The following is a 20632-nucleotide window of genomic DNA, read 5'->3' on the forward strand; positions in this document are numbered from 1 at the left end:
ATGACCAAGGAAGAGAAGGTGAATATCATTAAAAACAAACTAGATAATTTCAATTACATTAAATTAAAAACCTTTTGCACAGACAAAACCACTATAACCAAGATCAAAAGAAATGTAGTAAACTGGGAAACAATTTGTCCAACTAGCATTTCTGACAAAGCTCTCATTTCTAAAATACATAGAGAACTTAGTCACATTTATAAAAAAAAAATAAGTCATTCCCCATTTGACAAATGGTCAAAAGATATGCAGAGGCAATTTACAGATGAGGAAATCAAAGAGATTCATAGTCATATAAAAACTGCTCTAAAGCATTACTGATTAGAGAATGCAAATTAAAGCAGCTCTGAGGTAACACCCCACACCTCTCAGATTGGCCAATATGATCATAGAAAATAATGATCAGTGTTGGAAGGGATGTGGTAAATCTGGGACACTAATGCATTATTGTTGTACAAAAATGTTTATAGCAGCTCTATTTGTCATAGTGAAGAATTGGAAATTGAGAGAATGTCCATCAATTGGGGAATGGCAGTACAAACTGTATTATATGTACCTTATCAAACACTACTGTTCTATTAGAAATGAGGTGGAAGGGAATTTGGAGAAGTCTGGAGGGATTTGAAAGTACTGATGCTGAGTGAGATGAGCAGAAGCAGAAGAACATTGTACACCATAACAACAACATTGGGTTAATGATCAACCTTAATGGACTTGGTCATCTCATAATTGCAACAATCAAGGAATCAAGGACAATTTCTGGGTATCTGCAATGGAGAATATGATCTATATCCAGAAAAAGAATTGTGGAGTGTGAACAAAGACCAAAGACTATTACCTATAATTAAAAAAACCCATCATGTTTTCTTATGTAATCTTGCTATCTCTTATATTCTGTTTTGTTAAGGATATGATTTCTCCCTCAACACATTCAATTAGATTAATGTATATAGCATGAAAACAATGTAAAGATGAACAGACTGCCTTCTGTGGTGTGTGTGTGGGGGAAGCAAGTTTTGGGGAAAAAAACTATAAAATTCAAAAATAAATAAATAAATTTTAAAAAAAGATCAGTGGTGAAACAAGGATGCACATTATCATCACAACTACTAAATATTATGTTAGAAATGTTAGCTTCTGCAATAAAAGAAGAAAAAGATATTAAAGGAATTAGAATAGGGAAGGGAGAGACAAAGCTCTCTTTGCATATGACATGATGGTATACCTAGAGAATACTAAAAAATTATCTAACAAATTACTAGAAACAATTGGCAACTTTAGGAAAGTTGCAGGATGTAAAATAAACCCTTGTAAATCCTCAACATTTCCATATATTACTAGAAGGATTCAACAGAAACAGTTAGAAAGAAATCCCATTCACAGTAACTTTAGACAATATAAAATGCTTTGGAGTCCACCTGCCAAAGCAGAGTCAGAAACTTTTTGAAAACAATTCAAAACATGTCTCACACTAACTAAATTAGATTTAAATAACTGGACAAATATCACCTGCTCATGTATAGAACAAGTTAATATAATAAAAATGACAATTCTAGCTAAATTAAACTACTTCTTTAGTGTGCTACCAATCAAAATTCAAAAAAATTATTTTAATGAGTTAGAAAAATTTTAAGCAAATTAATATGGATAAATAGTCAAGAATTTCCAGTGATTTAATGCAAAAAGTACAAAAGAAGGTGCCTTAGCCCTACCAGGCCTAAAATTATATTATAAAGTGCCAGTCATCAAAACTGTCTGGTATTTCCTAAGAAATAGAGTGGTGGGTCAGAGGAATAGACTATGTGTACAAGATGTTTCAGGACATGATTGTAGTAATCTGTGATTTGATAAAACCAAAGAGTCCACATTTGGGGATTAAAAACTTTCTCTTTGATAAAAACTGTTGAGAAAATTGGAAGTTAGTATTGCAGAAATTGGGGTTAGAACAACATCTCACACACTATACCGGGATAAGATCAAAATGGTTACAGGAAAAAAAACTGGGAGATCAAATAATAGTTTACCTGTCAGATCTATGGAAAGGGAAGCAGTTTATGAACAAGGAAGAGATAGAGAACATCATTAAAAAACAAATTAGATAATTTTGATTACATTAAGTTACAAAATTTTTGCAAGACAAAACCACTGCAACCAAGATCAAAAGAAATGTAGTAAATTGAGAAACAATATTTTCAACTATTTCTTTTTTTTTAACTTTATACTTACTTTAATTTCTGCACTGAAAAGAGGGGGAAAAGCTGAAAATTACCATAGATTAGTTTACAGTGATTTCATCTTTGTGCCCTTGAAGAAAAAGGCAAGGGAAAGCTATTGAAATGGGGACCAACACATTGCATAGTCCGAAAGATAACAAGGTTTCTAAAAATCCAAAGATGATGCCATTATTATTAACAGGCGTCAGTTTAAGTACATGGAGGGGGGGAATCACGTTTGCATCTTTAAAATGAAGCATAAAACCTGATGTGAAATACATAAAACATTTATTAATGTAAATACATTTATTTACGTATGTACCCCATCTGTGAAGGAGGAAGGAATTTTGAGGCCGAACTTAGGTGCAGGCTATCTCAGCCATAGAAAGCACCTGGCCAAGTCTGGGTCATAACAAATACTACTGAGTTAGCACAGGAATGTTCTGTAAGTCGATGGGCAAAATATGAGGAAGACTGCTCTCCTGGAGTTAGACTGCCAGTGTGCATGTCTGTCTGGCAGCTAAAAGTACTGAGACTAAGAGCTCCGCCTTTAAAACTAGGCCTCGCTGGGTTACCGTTCCTTCTGGAATGTTCAGCACAATAAAGTTTGGGTCTTTTTTTTTATTTACCCCAAGCTCCAGATATAATTTAAGTGCTTCTTCTTGTCTTTTTTTTAAATGTGCAAACTGTTACTGGCTAAAGCTTTCGAAATACATTAACAGATATGAACACCCTGTAAAGGTAGGAGGATAATGATTAATTCTTGTCACCCGCTCCCCTTCCTCTTCTCCCTCATTTTAGGGGCACTGGAAGGTAGGGAGGGCAAGTAGGGAGGCATTACAGAAATTAAGGACATTTCCCGCTGCAGTAATTCTAAGTCCCTGATTCGGTCTTTCCAAAGAGAGGGCTTGGTGGTTGGGGGTCCCTAGTAGGAGATTGTCCACTCTTTGACAGAGGAATCGTGGGAGGATGTGACCAGAATGTGTTCACCCAGCCAAGCCAAGCTGCTGACGTGATGTAACCTATGGGTATCTTGGATCTTGACTCGAGTTTCTGGGTCACTCAGGGTCCAAACATAGACTATCATGTCCATGCCCCCTGAAGCAAAATGTTCATTGTGTGGCGACCAGGCGATGCAGACAATTTTTGCATGATGTCCACAAAATACATTGTTCTCCGAGTAACTGTCAGCTATACTGAAGACTGTGACCACTTTACCGGCATCACAGACAGCTAGGAAAGCACCGTCGTAGGAGTAGGCCAGGTCTGTCACCCGCCCCTTAGCCCTGAGAAGCTTATCTTCATGTTTCAGTGTAGTTCCCTGGAGTGAGTACAGGTGGACATTCCCATCTGCTCCGCCCATAGCCGCAGTGCTTCCTGAGGGGTGCACAGCTACCACTTCTGGTTCATAGCTGGGATCATCAATAGTGAAGCATTTCTTCTGATCCTTCATTAAGACCATCTGCCCAATACATACAACTACTGCATTGCCTCCAGGCCCAATGGCTACACATTTTGGTTGAATATCCAGCTTTACTCCACTCTGTCCACTGTAGTCCCTCTGGATAAGATTGGTATAGTGCACAGTATCATCCATGCTGCAGCTGACAAGCTGATCGGCCTCATCCACAGTCATACTGGATACCTGATTGGTGTGTCCTTTCCCAGCAAAGGAATCATTCTCCCCAGTCTCAGAATCCCAGTAATTAATGTGTCCATCATGGCTCCCAGAATAGATGTATGATTTACCACTGTTTTTATGAACCGTCAAGCACTGGATTGATTTACTGTGGCCCTTGATAACTCGGAGTGGCTTGTTGGGGTTGTTTTTGTCCAGGTAGTTGTTATATTCAGAGAGAGAAATGCTTATTAAGTGGTCCTTCTGCCACAAGCATCCCAGCTGCTGATCCAACATGTTGGAGCCCATGTTAAATGTACTGACCACTGAGTTAGCACCAACATCCCAAATCTTAGAAGTTTTGTCTCCAGAAGCAGAAAGCAAATGGCTGCTGTCGGGGCTCCAGCTAATAGCATAAAATCCCCCATCGTGAGCCTTGCTTCCTCCTAGTGCACAAACTTTCTCTCCAGTCTTTCCATCATAGATGAAAATCTGGCCATTGGCACTTGCCGTGGCAAATCTATTACCATCTGGAGAGAACCTAACACAGCTGACAAATCGGCCGTGGTCACAAATCGTGAACTTGAATTTGAATGGTGGCCCCTCAAAGAAGGCTGCACAGTTGTCATCACTGGCTGTTGCAAGTTGATAAGGCCTGGTTTGTTTAATATCAACACTATTGATTGCTTTGTTATGTCCAGTTATCTCCCCCACAGAAGAGCCAGTATCCCAAAGGAAGACTGCACCAAACTTCTCTCTTCCTTCAACAACTGCTATCCTCTTGCTATCTTTGGTCCAGGCTACATCCTTAATTTTGCCAGCAAAAGGCTGATACTCATATTTGAGGATGTGTTCCTTCTGTGTGGTATCCCAGATTCTAAGCTTTCCAGAGACATCTCCAGGGGTGATGTAGAATCTACTAGGCACATACTTGGCCACCACAACTTGATGGGCATGTTCTGTATAAATGTCTGCATTTGCTGGATTATCGATGTTCCTCAGCATGACGCATTTTCTATTGGTGTAGAGGAAATTGTGGCCTTTCGGGTCCCCATCGAGGATCTTGGAGACCCCTCGCTCGACCTGTGGCAGGCTGGCGAACACCTTCTTGATCTCGTAAGGCATCTTTGCCCACTTGTTAGCGCAGCCCGAGCACAGCGCCTCGCCCGCCACCCTGGAGGAGTCGGGAGTCGTGGGCCCCTGCCCCTGCTGCCACTGCTCCCGCCCCAAGGCTGCCCGGCTCCTGCTCTCGCCTGCAACTATTTCTTCTGAGAAAGGACTCATTTCTAAAATATATAAGGAATTGAGTTAAATGTATTTTTAAAAAAGGCATTCCCAAAATAACAAATGGTCAAAGGTTATATAAAGGCAATTTACAGATCAAGAAATCAAAGCTATCAATAGTCATACGAAAACTTGCTCCAAATCAGTATTGATTAGAGAAATGCAAATTAAAGAAGCTCTGAGGTTACATCTCACAACTATCAGGATGAGAAATATGACCAGAAAGGAGAATGGTCACTGTTGGAAGGGAAATGAGAAATCTGGGATTCTAATACAATGTTGTTGGAGATGTGGTGTCATACAAACTTTCTGGATAGCAATTTGTAATTATGCCCAAAGGGCAATAAAATTGTACATACCCTTTGTTCCAGCAATAACACTACTGCAACTGTACCCAGAAGAGATGATGATAAAGGATACAAACATCACTTGTACCAAAATACTCATAGCAGTTCTATTTGTGGTGTCAAATAATTGAAGATTGAGTGAATGTCCATTAACTGGGCAATGGGTGAACAAATTGTGTTATATGTGCATTATGGAACATTATTGTGCTATTAGAAAACAGGGGGGATGGCAATTCAGAGAAGTATGGAAGGATTTGTATGAATTGATGCTGAGTTAGATGAGCAGTACCAGAAGAACATTGTACACCATAACAGCACCAAGGGGGTGATGATCAATGTTAATGGACTTGCTCATTCCATCAGTGCAGCAATCAGGGATAATTTGGGGATATCTGCTGCGGAGAATACCATCTGTAACCAGAGAAAGAATTGTGGAGTTTGAACAAAGACCAAACGCTACAACCTTTAATTAAAAAAAAAAGTTATTTTATTATGTAATTTTGCTATCTCTTATATTTTAATTTTTCTTAAGGATATGATTTCTCTCTCAACACATTCAATTCATATCAATGTATAGCATGGAAACAATGTAAAGATTATTAGACTGCTTTTTGTGGGGAGTGGGGGAAGGGAAGAGAGTTTAGGGGAAAATATAGCATACAAAAATAAATAAATAAATAAAAATTTAAAATTAATAAGTGATCTTTTCTTTGTTCCTTTTTTGATGATGATCAAAGCTTTAGAATTAATGGATCCCTCTGTGAGGGTATTCTACAGAGAGTTTTCTATACACCATGATGCCTATCTATCATGTTCTAGACCTGCAAGATGTCTCTTTACTTTGCAGCTTTCCTTCACCTTGTTGTCTTATCTCTATTTCTTATTTCCTCCATAATGATCTCTTTTATCAGTCTCTGAATTATACAGGGTTAAACACCTATTAAAAATGTGAAACAGGATTTGAACTCAGTTCATCTGTATTACCCAGAAGACTCTAATAGGAAACCTTACTCTTTAGTTATGCATATTTTCCCAGATCCACAAAATTATATTTCTTGTGGTCCTTTGCTTCAGCCTTCTTCTTTCCTTCAATGCCTGCTTCTCTCTAATTCTATCACTCTATTCCAAACAGGTAGACAATCATATTATCCCTCTGGAATCTCGAAGATCGTGGAGCTGGAACACCTTTAGACACCATCAAAACCGACCAAATAAATTTACTGAGGAGAAAACTGAAACTGTCAGTAGGTAATTGACTTCTCCAGAGGATCCAAATTTGGCAGTGGCTATGGGGGTACATAAAATCAACGTTCTGACCACAATGACACAAACACAATTCTATATTTGCAAAGGTCGCCCCTTTGCATCTTTTCATTTTCTGTGGACTCCTTATTCTATTGCTCACTGTTATCGAAAATTTCTCGTACCTGGTTCCTTTTTTCTCTTTCATTGTTTTGTTTCCCTATCTCTAGTTCTGTTTCTCTATCTCTGCCGCTTTCTGATTTTATAAATGTATTGCCCTTTCTCAATCTCTGTCTTTCTCTTTCACTCCCCCTCATTTTTCTTCCTCCTTAAGAGCTTTTATTTTCCTGGTTCTCATTCCCTACCAAAAATAAGTGGCTTTTAAAAAATTCTATTACAGGGTCAGCTAGGTGGGACAGCGGATAGGGCACTGACCCTGGAGTCAGGAGTACCTGAAAGCAAATCCAGCCTCAGACATTTAATAATTAACTAGCTGTGTGGCTTTGAGCAAGCCACTTAATCCCATTGTCTTTCAAAAAAAACTTAAAAAATTCTGTTACAAAGATCCTCATAGATTCATGGCTGTAAGGAATATTAGGGGCCCTTAAAGGCAAATTCCTTTAATTATAAAAAAGAAAGAAATAGAGATTCAACACTAAGTGAACTGTCTAGTTTCAAAAAATTATAAAGAATGGTAAGATATAAACTTGGATCAGAAGACTTCATAAATCAGAACTATAAGAACATAGTTCTTAGGAACATTTACTATCAAACCCAGGGGGCTGTTCCCTATATCTGCCATCTCTTCATACCCTCTTCCACCCCAAATCTAACTTTCGTCTTCTACCCCAAGACCACAAGGGCTTCCTTTGCTCTCTCTGCTACCAGTAAGATTACAGTGCTTCAACATTGTTAGACAGCATCAAGTCCAGCACCACGACCTCCCAAAAAATGAGAATGACAATGGTTAAGTAATTTCTCCAGAGTCACAAAGTTGTCAGCAGCTATTGTGGAACTGAACCTCAAACAGTCAGTTCAAAGTAGAGTTCTGTCCATTAAGACACCTAGCAGGCTTGCCCTACACTGGTCAGGTTTACCTACCCTTCACAATTCTCTCACACCTATGGTCTCTTGAGTATTTCTCATTTTCCCTCATAAAGCCTCTTCTATCACTACCTTATTTATTTTCATGAAATAATCTCATCTCATCTCTCTCTCTCTCTCTCTCTCTCTCTCTCTCTCTCTCTCTCTGTCTCTGCCTTTCTCTCTGTGTCTCTGTTTCTGAATTTAGTTATAATGGAACAGAAAAGAGAAGCTTAGTATGAAGAATGATGAGATCTCTTGGTCTTCACAGGGTATGGAGGGGGCCTCTTTGAAATCCATTACAAAGGGGGAATGGCCCCAGCCAGTCACAAAACTGGGAGAGTTATCCTAATCCCAATCCAAAGAAGACAAATACAAGATTAGAAGAAACTAGTGCTTATAGTGCTTAACTGGTCAAGAATAACCTAGGGTCTTGACCTTCTCCTTTGCACATGCTGCACATGCTCAAGGAGATCTATCTGTTCTTGCTCATTAGTATAATGAGCAGGATGGGGAAATGTATAGGAACCACTGTGTCAATTATGTTTGTGACCCAAGCCTATGGTTGGCATGAAGGGGCAGGAATATAGTATTTCAAAGTGCATAAAAGGGCTTGTATTTTCGGGTTTCCCGGCCCTCTCTCCAGACATGAGAGAGGGGTGCCATTTTGTTAAGATCTCTTCATCAAAACCATTTTCATCACTCTGGACTAAGTATTCTTGATCCATTTATAAGACTTAGACACTGTAATTGAATTATCCAGTGTCAAATATTTGAATATTAAATATTAATGAAAAAATGAATTCAGGTCATCTGACTGCCAAGAAAAGTCCAATAGGAGGCTTGCCGAGCTTCTTCTAAATATTTCTTCCATTTCACACACTACTGTTTCCTGTGGATGCTTCCATCCTGTGGCTCCATCTTATCCTCAAGGTGTACTTCCCTCTAACTCCATATCTTTATTCAAAAGTAATCACAAGTGAACCTATCTTTCTCTTTTGGGAATCCAGAGAGCCCTGAAGAAGTCAATGAAGTGAACAAATTCAGTCCCATAAATTTAATGAAGAGATGACTGTAGCAGACAGTGGTTAAATGACATCTCCAAAGAAGCAGAGCTTGTCAATGGTTCTGATGGGATTTTTTTTTAAAACTTTTGAAATTTTTTTTTATTAGGAACTTAAGCAACAATACAGAAGAGAATGAACATGCTATCTTCATCCTTCTATATTTCATTTCCACCTTTGTAAATCTATGTACATTTTTGGAGAGTTGTACCTTGTATTATTTAACTTAACATTTCACATACACCATTTGCATGTTTCAATATACTATACATATTTCATAACGGATTAAATACTGGATTTTAAGATCTTGGCACTCCAGATCTGATAATAACTAGTAGTTTGACCAAAGGTAAGTCATGTAATGTCTGTAAACCAGTTTGTTCATCTGTAAAATAAGGTAACAATCCACTTCCTGTGTCACTAAGCTGTGAAAATGCCCTATAAAGTGCAATCTAAATGCAAACTACTGGCATATTAGTATCCATAATCTATTGAGCCATTCTTCTATTGTTGGTTAATGGGGCTGTTTCCAATTTTATAAACCTTGCCATGACAACTATTGTAAAATAACTTTTTTAGTTATTGGAGTATATTACTCAAAAGACTTATTTCACAAGATCTGTGCAGTTTTAGTTTTTGCTTTTAACAATCCTCTTCTCCTTTATGTGTAAAATTTAGATTCTCAACCTGCAGTGACTTTCCATCTCCCTAGCTGGGGGAGGAGACAGAGTTCTAAAGTCACATCCCACAGAATGACTTTCCTTGTTGCCTTTGAACCAGCCTTCTATTGAACCAACTTCATGCCTTCTGGCCTACATTTGTAATAATATATCCATGAATATTTCAGTTTTTCCAGTATTATTAACTGGCAAACAAAGACTCTATAGTCTATAGCTTAAAATAACAGTTAAATTGTTTAAATATCAAGTCTTAAAAGTGTTCCTTTCTGTCACTATCACTATGGATGTTATGTTTGTTGTACAAGACAGAGGGACATTTTATATTTTTATGACAATCCTCTTTTGCACTTAGGTGGGAAGGTCCTCAGATAGCAGGTAATGTTTATTTCTGAGGACATACTTGAAACCTTCCCAGGCTGGAAATACATGCCAGAATATATGTTTATTCATTGCTTTAAAAAACTGAGGGTCACCTACTTACCATCATGAAGCATCTCTTTCAAAATTGGGCTGCTGTGGTTTTTGCTTAGATTTCGTATTAATTTCACTGCACTCAGAACATGATGCGGTTGCCTGTGAAATGGAACATTTGAAGAAGTTCATTTGGATGATGGTGACCTAGTTCTGAGAAGAGGGATGCTTGTTTTTCAAATGAGAAAATGTGTGGGGTAGGAAAGAAGGCAAAAGAAATTGAATCTTCTTTTCCAAAGGAAACACAGGAAGCATCAGTAATACCAATAACTCCGTTGGAAGCTGGGTTTCCAGCTGAAGGATACTGAGAAACAGGATGGTTGTCCAAAGAACATGATGGTGAAGGGTCTTGAATCCATGTCATATGAGGATAGTTGAATGAATTGGAGATGTTTGGCCTTGGATGTTCCCCAGGTCCGCCTTCGGCTCTTTCCAAATTGTTGTAGTCGTCATCCTCTTCGTGCTTCCTTTTCAAGGAGTTGGAGGACTCGGCTGCGTTGCTTTGGAACGACGAGGAGGAGGAGGACGAGGAGGACGACGAGGAGGAGCAGGAGGAGACCATGTTGGTGGTTATGACGATGTTCTTGGAGCCGATGAGGGAGGGACTGATGAGGACGTTCTGCACGGTGGGGGTGGCGGGCATGGCGGCCTTGACGGCGGGCCCTGAGAGGCAGGGATCTGCACAGTGAACCTCTGGCCGGCCAGGGACAGCGGCATGGCCACGTCGGCGGGCACGGCCACGGCGGGCACGGAGGAGGGCTCTCCCAGGGTTGGGGTGCCGGGCCTGCTGCCGACGGCGCCCACGCTCTGCCGGGGCACCGTGATCCTGCCCGCCGGGGCCGACACCTTCTTGGGCAGGGACTTGAGGCGGTAGTTGGGCGCCGTCAGGCAGTAGCGGTCGGGTGGCAGCTGCAGGCCCGAGTAGGGCTTGATGAGCGGCAGCGGCGTCTGGTTCTTCTGCCAGTCGATGTCCAACAGTACGTCCCTGGGCGGCGAAGCCGTGAAGGACTGGTCGGCCCTGCACTGGATGGCCAGCCGTACGCACATCGTCAGCATCCACCGCCGGCTTCTTGGCGTGGCTCGAGTAAATCTTGGTGTCGTCCAGGATGGTGGTGACGTAGCGGAAGGTGAACTCCAGCATGTGGTTGATGATCCTGGGCTCGTACTACGTGATGCCAATGTCTTTCAGGATCTGGGCCATCACTTGTGCGTCTTTCAGGGAGGTCTTGGGGCTCACCATCTTGCCCGGCTCCATGACTTCCGCCGCCCGCGCTTCACTTCTGGTCTCTGGAGGGTGCGAGGAGGAGCGAGCGAGGGGAGCGCCCCCCGCCCACTTCTGCTCGCACCGGCTCTGGGCCTGACCCGCCTGGTGTGGGCACGACGCGCGGGGCCCGCTCAGGGCTGCTCCGGCTCAGCGCGTCGCGGGGCCCGGGAGCTAGTCAGCATGACGTTCCGCTGCCAGCGAGACAGCTACGCCCGCGAGGTGAGACCGGGGCCGGAGGGGCCGGAGCGCGCGGGGCCGGCCCACCGCCCGCCTCACGCTCCCTCTGCCCCGCAGCTGCGCACCACCGTGCTCTCCAGCCACCCCGCCAAGCTGCGGACCCACAAGCCCCTGGAGAAGCTCAGTGGCTACCACCTGGCGCTGGCAGACATGCTGTTGTTCCCTGAGGGCGGGGGCCAGGTGTAAGGCCGCGGCCGCCCCCAACCTGCTCCTCCCATGCCCCGCCAGCTGCCCATCCTCCTCTGATGGGATTTAAACATAAAGAGTAAATCCCAAGTATGACTCTCTGGACACCAACCTGGTCCATTCAACCCATGCCAAATTCCTCTTCCCTTATTCTTCTCTCCAAAACCTGTGGTATTCTCTCTTTACTCTACATTTTCATAAATAATATTTTCCCACTCACTCCATTACTCACTATCAGGTGGTTCTGTTTGTCTTTCTTGTTGTGTCTTTATCTCCTTTCTCTTCCTATATTTATCTCTGGATGTCTCACTGCCATATTGTGCCCTTATGCTTTTATTGCTTTCTGTCTCCAATCTATATGTACCTCTTTCTCTCTCTCTCTCTCATTCTTAATCTCCCTACCTTGCTTTCCTCTTCTATAGTATGTTTTCCTCCTTATATGTCAAACCCTTAAATAAGTGGTCTTTTCTTTTTCCTCTTTCATCATTATAATCAGAGATTTAGAACTGGAGGGAATCTTAAGGGCAACAGAGTCCAAATGCATTTAATTATAATAAAAAATAGAAGTTTAAATAATCAAAATGAATTACTTAGTTTCAGACGTGATTAAGAATATGAAGTAGGACTGAAACTCAGGAGCCCAAGTTCAGATCACTGTGGAAAGAAGTCATGTGCCGGATCAGCCTAGGTGACTCTTCTCTGCATTTCTCCCCTCCATAATGCCCTATTCCATTTGACTCTAAATTTCTTCCACCTAAATCCACAAAGGCTGGCTTTGTTCTCTCTTGCCTTCCTACTATCACTGAGCTTAAGCGTCATTAGACACCAACCAGTCCAGACCCATCATTTTACTAAATGGCAAGCTGAAGCTGTCAGTGGATAATTGGCATCTCCTAAGTAAAAAAGTTTATCATTGGCTCATGATCAGAGATTTGAACTCTAATACTTAATTCCAAATAGAGTGTTCTGTCCATTAGGAAAATGAACTGGTTTGTCTTATGCTAACAAGATGTTCCTTCCCTTTCCATTTCTCATCTTTAATCACTTTTGGTCACTTTTATCTCTTTCTCTTGTCCTACCTGATTGTCTCTTCCATCACTCCCTTGTACATTATCTTGTAGATCTTTCTCTTTCTCTTTATCTCTGTGTCTCTCTTTCTATATCTTTCACTATTTCTCTATTTTGCTGCCATTCTGTTTTTTTCTCTTTAGCTCCAACCATCTTTCTCTCGGTCTTGTGCTTTATTACCCCATGTATATCATCTCTCTGTCTCTTGCTCAGAAACTTTTGTTATTTGCTCTAATTCCCAGTCAGTTATAACCACTCTTTCCTTTTCCTCCCTATAATCAATATTATCAAAAGGTGCTGGACAGAAACCAAGGGACTATTTTGTCCAAGTCCACTACACTATAACAGGGTACAGAGAGTCAGAAATTCTAACTGAATTGCCCAGTCATATATTAAAGTGTGAAGGAGGATTTCAATTTACGATATTCTCACTTCCAAGAAGTGACAGCTAGGAGATCTGGCTGTTTGGATCTACATTTTTGTCCCACTGCACACACTTCTATTTCCTTTGGATGCTTCTTTCTTTCTCCTTCTAGTCCTCAATTCCTTTTTCATTCTAAATCTATCTCTGTTCTTTCCATGTTTAATTCCAAATCCTCATCCTTTTCTCTCTCTTGAATTCCAAGAATCATCGAATCCGTTTGCCATTAATCGGAATCAATCTTACCTAATACATTTAATGAGGGGAAACCAGAAGGTGATATTGCTTAAGTGGTTCTCCAATGTAACAAAGCTTGTCAGCAGCCAATGTGGATTTACAAATCAAATTACCAACAGTTTGCATAATTTTCTATCCCGGTATGACTTCTATTTGGCTTGACCTACAGTTGAGAGGTGTTCTTCCCTTGTCTGTGGTTTCTTTGCTCAGTTATGCACTAACCTCCACAATGGTCTATTCTCTCATTTCTTTGTCCATTATCATGTATTTTTCTTTTTCCATTTCTCTGTTTCTCTCTGTGTCTCACTTGCTCTGGTTCTGGGACAACTAGCTCTAGCCAAACCAGGCCCTGTCCTCGTTTTCTTGTCTCAGTGGCCTATTCCTTGTATGTTTTTGTCTCTTCTCTTTGTAGAATTGTAAGGAAGGGTTTTTTTCTCTTCTTCATTAACATTAATATTGAGCTGAAAAGAAACTACAGATCATCCAATTAAAAGACATGATTCTTTAGAGAAAGAAACCCTTTCTGGGAGAGATTAAATAACTTATCAACCTGATGCGATATTGGAACTGTGGTACACAAGACCCCAAATTCTTTTGTTCTTCATTTCTCATTAGGCTAACTTCTGGTCTTCTCCATCAGACCCATGAATCTCTTTTTCCCTAGAGCATATCTTCAGACCTAGAATTCACTTTGCAGAAGAATCATCAGATCCTATCTCTCCCTGAATGGATGGTTCCTTCCAGAACTTCCCTTTATGGAGTGCACCCACATCATTCAGTTCTACATTTCCTACCAGGATAGACTCAGCATAGTTTAATCTTTGCTGCATCCTGGGTACCCTCCTCTCCAGAGCCACACTCACTTTTTAGTTTTCTCTACTATGATGACTTCCACCACTGGGTCGTATTTCTCTGAGGGCAGTGATTTTGGTTTAGTTTCTTTCTATTTGTCTTCCCAGACCATAGCATACTGCCTGGTATATAGAACAAGCTCAATAAATACTAATTGAATAACTGGCTAACTCTTTGTAACATGTCCTTTAGTTGCATCTCTTCCAATCCCCACAACTGAAATTGTCCCCTTCTCTCTCTCTCTCTCTCTCTCTCTCTCTCTCTCTCTCTCTCTCTCTCTCTCAATTTTGGGCCCCTATCTCTGTCTCTTGGCTCCCTAGACTCTTGTTACTCTTGTCTCTTGTACACTGCCCTGTTGATTACCAAGGGACTGTTTCTTGCTTATTCTGAACCTTATTCTGTCACTATTCTACCTGCATTTCTGCCATGTTTCTCCAGCTCTGTTCTTCTGTTTTCTTCTTTGTCTTTTCCTTCTGTAGAAAAAATGCCTTCATGCTGGCTCTCTGTCCTCCTAAAATCACTATTGTCTAAGTCTCAATTATAATGAATAATCAATGGTCTTTTCCCCAACTCTTAATATCCCAGAATGACAGAGATTAGAAGCTAGAAGGAATTATTTTGGGTGATTGACTAAATCCCTAGCATTGCAAGAATGAGGAATAGGATATAATTTAAATGATCCACTTAGCATCAAAAACCTGAGAAGAATGTGATTGATGGGGTGACTGGGTGGCACAGTGGACAGAACACTGGCTCTGGAGTCAGGAGGACCTACATTCAAATCTGCTCTCAGACACTTAATGATTCTGTAGTGGTGTGACCTTGGGCAAGTCACTTGACCCCATCATCTTGGAAAAATAAAAAAGAATGTGACTTTGTCAGTATTTGAACCCATCTAATTCATCCTTCCAGGAACTTTGTACTCAGAGATCTAGCTCTGTGAAACCCACATTCTATGCCCCTGCCTTTGGAGTGACCCTTTCTTTCCTTCTTCCTCCTTGCTAATACCCTGTTAACTCTAATCATATCTTTCTCCTTCTAACCTAAATCCACAAGTGCTTTCTATTCTATTAATGGTACCCATAAGATAATAAAGAAGGTGCAACACTGGAAGCTCTGAATTTTTGTACAATCAATTAAGAGAAAAAAAAACTTAGTTTGAACAAAATTATGTGAATTGGTTCCAGTAATACACATTAGTTTGTTATAGCATTCAAATTCAAATATCCTTCATTAAAACGATAGTCCTCCATTTAGTATAACCCTTGGATTTTTCTCCCCGGTGCACCAAGTATGACTTCCTTCTTTACCTGTGGTCTCGTACTCAAAAATCTCCCACAATAGTTTCTTCCCTCATTACCTGTTCAGTCTAATAGTTTTCTTTGTGTTTTTCTTATATTTCTGCCTCCCTATCACTCTTTCCTCATCAAAAGCATTTTTCTTTATTTTCATTCCAATCTTATAACAATTTGGCTTTTCTTTTTCTCTTTATAAACAATATGATAATATATTGGTAGTCAGAAGAACCTTAAGGGTCACTAAGTCCAGCTCCATTTAATTATAAAAGAAGAAACCAAGGTTTAGGCATTCTAAGGGAATTGTCCAATTTCAGATAATAATATCGAATGTGAAGGAGGATTTGACCTCAGGTCAACAAGGCTTCAAAGATCAGAACACCAAGGGACACAAGTCTGTGACACACATGGACACATCCATCTTTCCTAGATGTCCTTTCTCCATCTCTCTATTCTCTTTTATTCTATTCCCTTTAACTCTTATGGTCTTCTCCCACCACAGGTGCATAAGCACTCTATATGCTTTCTGTAGCACCTATAAGATCATAGGACTCTGGCATCCTTAGACAATACCAAGTCAAGTCCCATAATTTTACTAAACGGAAAACTTATGCTGAAAGTGATTTCTCTAGAATAACAAGGATTGTCAGCAGTTGATGTGTGATTTAATATCCATGTATAATACTCTCATCACTATGACACCAAGTTGGCCTTTTCTACATTTTTCAGGTCCCTCTCTCTCTCTCTCTCTCTTTATATATTATATATACATATATATATATATAATATATATGTATGTGTGTATATATATACATATCTATATCTATATCTATATCTATCTATATATATATATATATATATATATATATACATTATGGGGGTGGCTAGGTGACACAATGGATAAAGCAGCGGCCCTGGAGTCAGGGATACCTGAGTTCAAATCTGGCCTCAAATACTTAAAAATTACTTAGCTGTGTGGCCTTGAGCAAGTCATGTAAACCTATTGCATAGAAAAATCTAATATATGTATCTTTATATATCTATCTATATCTATATCTATATCTATATCTATATCTATATCTATATCTATATCTATATCTATATCTATATCTATATCTATATCTATATCTATATCTATATCCATATCCATATCCATATCCATATCTATATCTATATCTATATCTATATCTATATCTATATCTATATCTATATCTATATCTATATCTATATCTATATCTATCTATCTATATAATGGCCTTTTTTGTACATTTGTCAAGTTTCTCTCTATATTTAAAAAATCATATATTACATTATATATATATATAAATATAGATATATATATATATAAATTATAGATATTACAGACACTATATATAGTGTCTGTAATATCTATAATTATCTCACTCTGTGTCCATTTCATTCCATCAATTTCTCTCTCTCTCTCTCTCTCTCTCTTTCCCAATATCACTCTCCAGCCCTTGATTTTCTTCTTCTCAATCTCAATTTCCTCCTCAAAAACTTTCTCCTCCTTTTCTCAATCTCTTCTTCAAAATTTATTCTAATTCCCACCCAAACTATGCTTTTAATTTAGATTGGTTTAAGAACTTAGATTGAAAAGAGCACATTCCTAACTAATCAGGATTGGTCATGGGGGGGGGGTCAGAGAGAATAGTGTTAGAATAAATTTGTTTAGGATTCCTTGCTTCAGGGCCTCACTCTCTTTCCCTGTTTAAAAGCAGAGTGGGGTCTGATTCCTGAGAATTGAATAAAACTTTTCTCTTCATACTTTGAGAAATCTCCAAATTTTATTTAAGTGGGTAAATTCATCCCATACAGCAACGACTTTGAGATTAAGGAGGTGCCCATTCACTGGAGAAAGGCCCATCCACTGGGGAAACAAACTGGGGTAGATGATTGTGATTTATAAATAAAAAAGAGAGCCAAGTTAAGTATAAAATAGATATTTCAAATACACTGAATTAGAAAGATTTCATTCAAACAAAACAAATATAACCAACAGCAGCAGGAAAGCAGAAAATTGTGAAAAAGCTTTTTATAGACAGTTTATTGGATAAAGATTTCACACCTTACATAAATAAAAAACATTCTCAAATCCTTAAGAGCATGAGTCATTCATCAGTTGATAAGTGGACAAAGGATATGAATAAGCAATTTCTTACTGAAAAAAACAAAACAATGTATATATATATATATATATATATATATATTGAAAAAGGTTTTAAATCATTATAGATTAGAAAAATTCAAGTAAAAACATAAAAGTATCATTTTATAGATCTTCAAGAATATACAAAAGCATAGAAAGGGAAAGGACAAATATAAGAGGAGGTATGACAAAATTGGAATATTAATTCAGTGTTGATGCAAATGTGAATACATTCAACAACTGTGCAAAGTAATTTGAAGTTATTCCCAAAGAGTTATTAAATTATCTATACCCTTTGCCTCAACAATAACACTATTTGACCATTTCTGTAGATAATTATTGAAAAAGGATAAGGACCCACATACTCTAAAATGTTTATAGCAGTTTTCTGTGATGGCAAAGAATTGGGAAATTGCAAGCATGCCAATCAATTGGGGAATGATTGGACAAGTTGTTATATAAATAAAACCTAGAAAGGCAAACAAAATAAGGCAGCATGAAATGAACAGAACTAAAAGAACATTTTAAACCGTACCAGCAAAACTATTTTAAGAATGACCCTTAATAAATATTATTTTTATATGTATGAATGCACAAAGCAAGATACTCTGGCATTCAGAGGAAGAACTAATATATAGAAGCATGTATAGAATACTTTTATATTTTTGTATGTATACACACACACATATATATACATACACACATATGTATATACATATACATACACATACACCTATTGGTGTACCCATCTCTAGGGTAAGGAGGTATAGGGAAGAATAAAAAGAATTTTATAATACAATTTTTTATATTTGAAAGGAAGAGGAAGCTTTGTATAATAGAATTGTAGTTTAATGAACAATTTAATTTTTAATAGTACTGCATTATAGATATGCTTGTTTCAATTCATAAATTAAAAATGAAATTTAATAATAAAATTGTTAAAAGATGATAGAGTGTGGTTGGGAGGAAGTGATGTATAATCATCAATAGATGTTACCATCATTACAATTAAAAGTATTCTTATTCAGGTCCTTATAATTTCTCATTCATATTTGCCTTTATATTTTTCTCTTTGTTGAAGACTTTGAATTTCATAGTTTCTATATAACTCTATTCTTCGCATCAGGAATTTTTGGAAGTTCATTATTTTCTTTTTTTTAGAAGGCAAAAGAGTTAAATGACTTGTCCAAGGTCACACAACAAAGTATTGATATTGAGTGTCTGAAGGCAGATTTGAACTCAGGTTCTCCTGACTACAGAATCAGTGCTATATCCACTGTGCCATCTCGTGGCCCTTTATGCTCTGTTTCTTCCAACTCTCAAACCCCTTATATACACAGTTTTGCTGGGTAAATTTCTTGTTTACACACTTTTATGTTGTTTTTTTTTTCCTTCTGAGGTGTGATACACTACAATCTCCATTCTTTTATAATAGTAGCAGTTAAATTTTGTCTAATGCTGATTGGCTCCTTGGCATTTTGTTTCCTAATTTATGTCAGCTTGCAATATTTTGTATCCAACTGGGAAGCTTTAGATTTATATGAAAATATTTCTGGGATGCTGGTTTTGAGTTTTTATTCAGAAGCTGATTGATGAATTATTTTTATTTCTATTTTGTATACAGATTTTTAGATATGTGATCAGATATGAGATTTCTCAAAATGCTTTATGCTATTATTGATCATGATTTGTTTATAATTTGTTTATTCTTCTATTATCACTCTTTGATCTGTTTTCCAGATCAAGTCAGTAGTTTTTGCTGTGAAATACCTTATATTTTCGTGTATTTAAAATAACTTGCTTTTGCTTTAATAAAAAAATAATAATGTTCCATCACATTCATTTGTAACAATTTGTTCAGTTTTTCTACAATTGTTGGAAATCCCCTAAAATTCAAATTCTTTGGCATAATGAAAAGAGCAGCTATATTTTTGAACATATGGATTTTTTAACCTTTTTGTGATATCTTTGGGATTACAGACAAAGTAGTGGTATGTCTAGCTCAAGAGATGCATGTATGTATATATGATTATATACATATAATGTATACAAACATATGTACTAAGATTTTAATGCCTTTTGGGCAGAGTCTCAAATTGTTCTTCAGAGAGAATGGACCACTTCACAATTCCACCAAAAGTGCATTGATGTCCTAGTTTTCCCCACATACCCACATTTTCACTTTTAGTCATACTGGCCAGACTAACTGGTGTGAAGAAGTATCTCAGATTTGCTTTAATTTGCATTTCCTTAAGCAATAATAATTTAGAGCACTTGTTCATAGGACTATAGGCAGCTCTTCAAGAGAGAATTGACTTTTATGGGCAAATGTCTTGTTTACTTATAAATTTACCTCAGTTTTCTCTATATATTTTAGAAATGAATCCTTTCTCAGAAACACTAATTCTAAAAAAATTGTTTCCCAACATAGTGATTTCTTTTTAATCTTGCTTGCAAAGATTGTATTTATGGATAAACTTTTCAACTTAATGCAATAAAAATTAACCATTTTGCATATTATACTGTACCATGTACAGCTGAAAAAATAGTATAGTCCTTTCTATCTCCATTCAATTTTTTCCAAAGGTCTATCATGACTAGGTTTTCTAATATTCTATTTATCTCATTAACTTCCTTCTTGTTTGTTTTATGGTTAGATTAATCTAAATCTGAGAGAGGGATTTTGAGGTGTCTTACAAGTATGGTTTTGCTGTCTATGTCTTCCTGTACCTCATACAGCTTGTCCTCTAAGAATTTGGATGTTATTCCACTTGGTGCAGCCATATTGAAATTGCTTCATTTTCTATGGTACCTTTTAGGAGCATATAGTTTCCTTCCTTATCTCTTTTAATTAGATCTATTTTTACAGCTGCTTAGTCTGAGAGAAGGATTGCTACCACTCC

General features: G+C 38.3%; 1 protein-coding gene and 1 pseudogene across 2 annotated transcripts; both read right to left on the reverse strand.

Moving 5' to 3' along the window:
• Positions 1-3138: 3138 nt before the first annotated feature.
• LOC141503985 (WD repeat-containing protein 1-like) lies at positions 3139-4985 on the reverse strand. Of its 2 annotated transcripts, XM_074208850.1 has the most exons (2): positions 4820-4985; positions 3139-4402 (listed from the first exon to the last, which is right to left on the reverse strand). In XM_074208850.1, exons 1-2 carry the CDS (start codon positions 4954-4956, stop codon positions 3139-3141), a joined length of 1401 nt encoding a protein of 466 aa, XP_074064951.1. In that variant the 5' UTR covers positions 4957-4985. The 2 variants fall into 2 exon arrangements, with proteins under 2 accessions (XP_074064951.1, XP_074064949.1); XM_074208848.1 differs by having other exon boundaries at positions 3139-4985.
• A 5099-nt stretch (positions 4986-10084) lies between these two features.
• LOC141503984 (transcription initiation factor TFIID subunit 9-like) lies at positions 10085-11280 on the reverse strand (annotated as a pseudogene).
• Positions 11281-20632: the final 9352 nt, after the last annotated feature.

This window comes from Macrotis lagotis, unplaced genomic scaffold (genome assembly GCF_037893015.1).
Source record: "Macrotis lagotis isolate mMagLag1 unplaced genomic scaffold, bilby.v1.9.chrom.fasta BILBYCTG002, whole genome shotgun sequence".
Classification (NCBI taxonomy): Eukaryota; Metazoa; Chordata; class Mammalia; order Peramelemorphia; family Peramelidae; genus Macrotis; species Macrotis lagotis.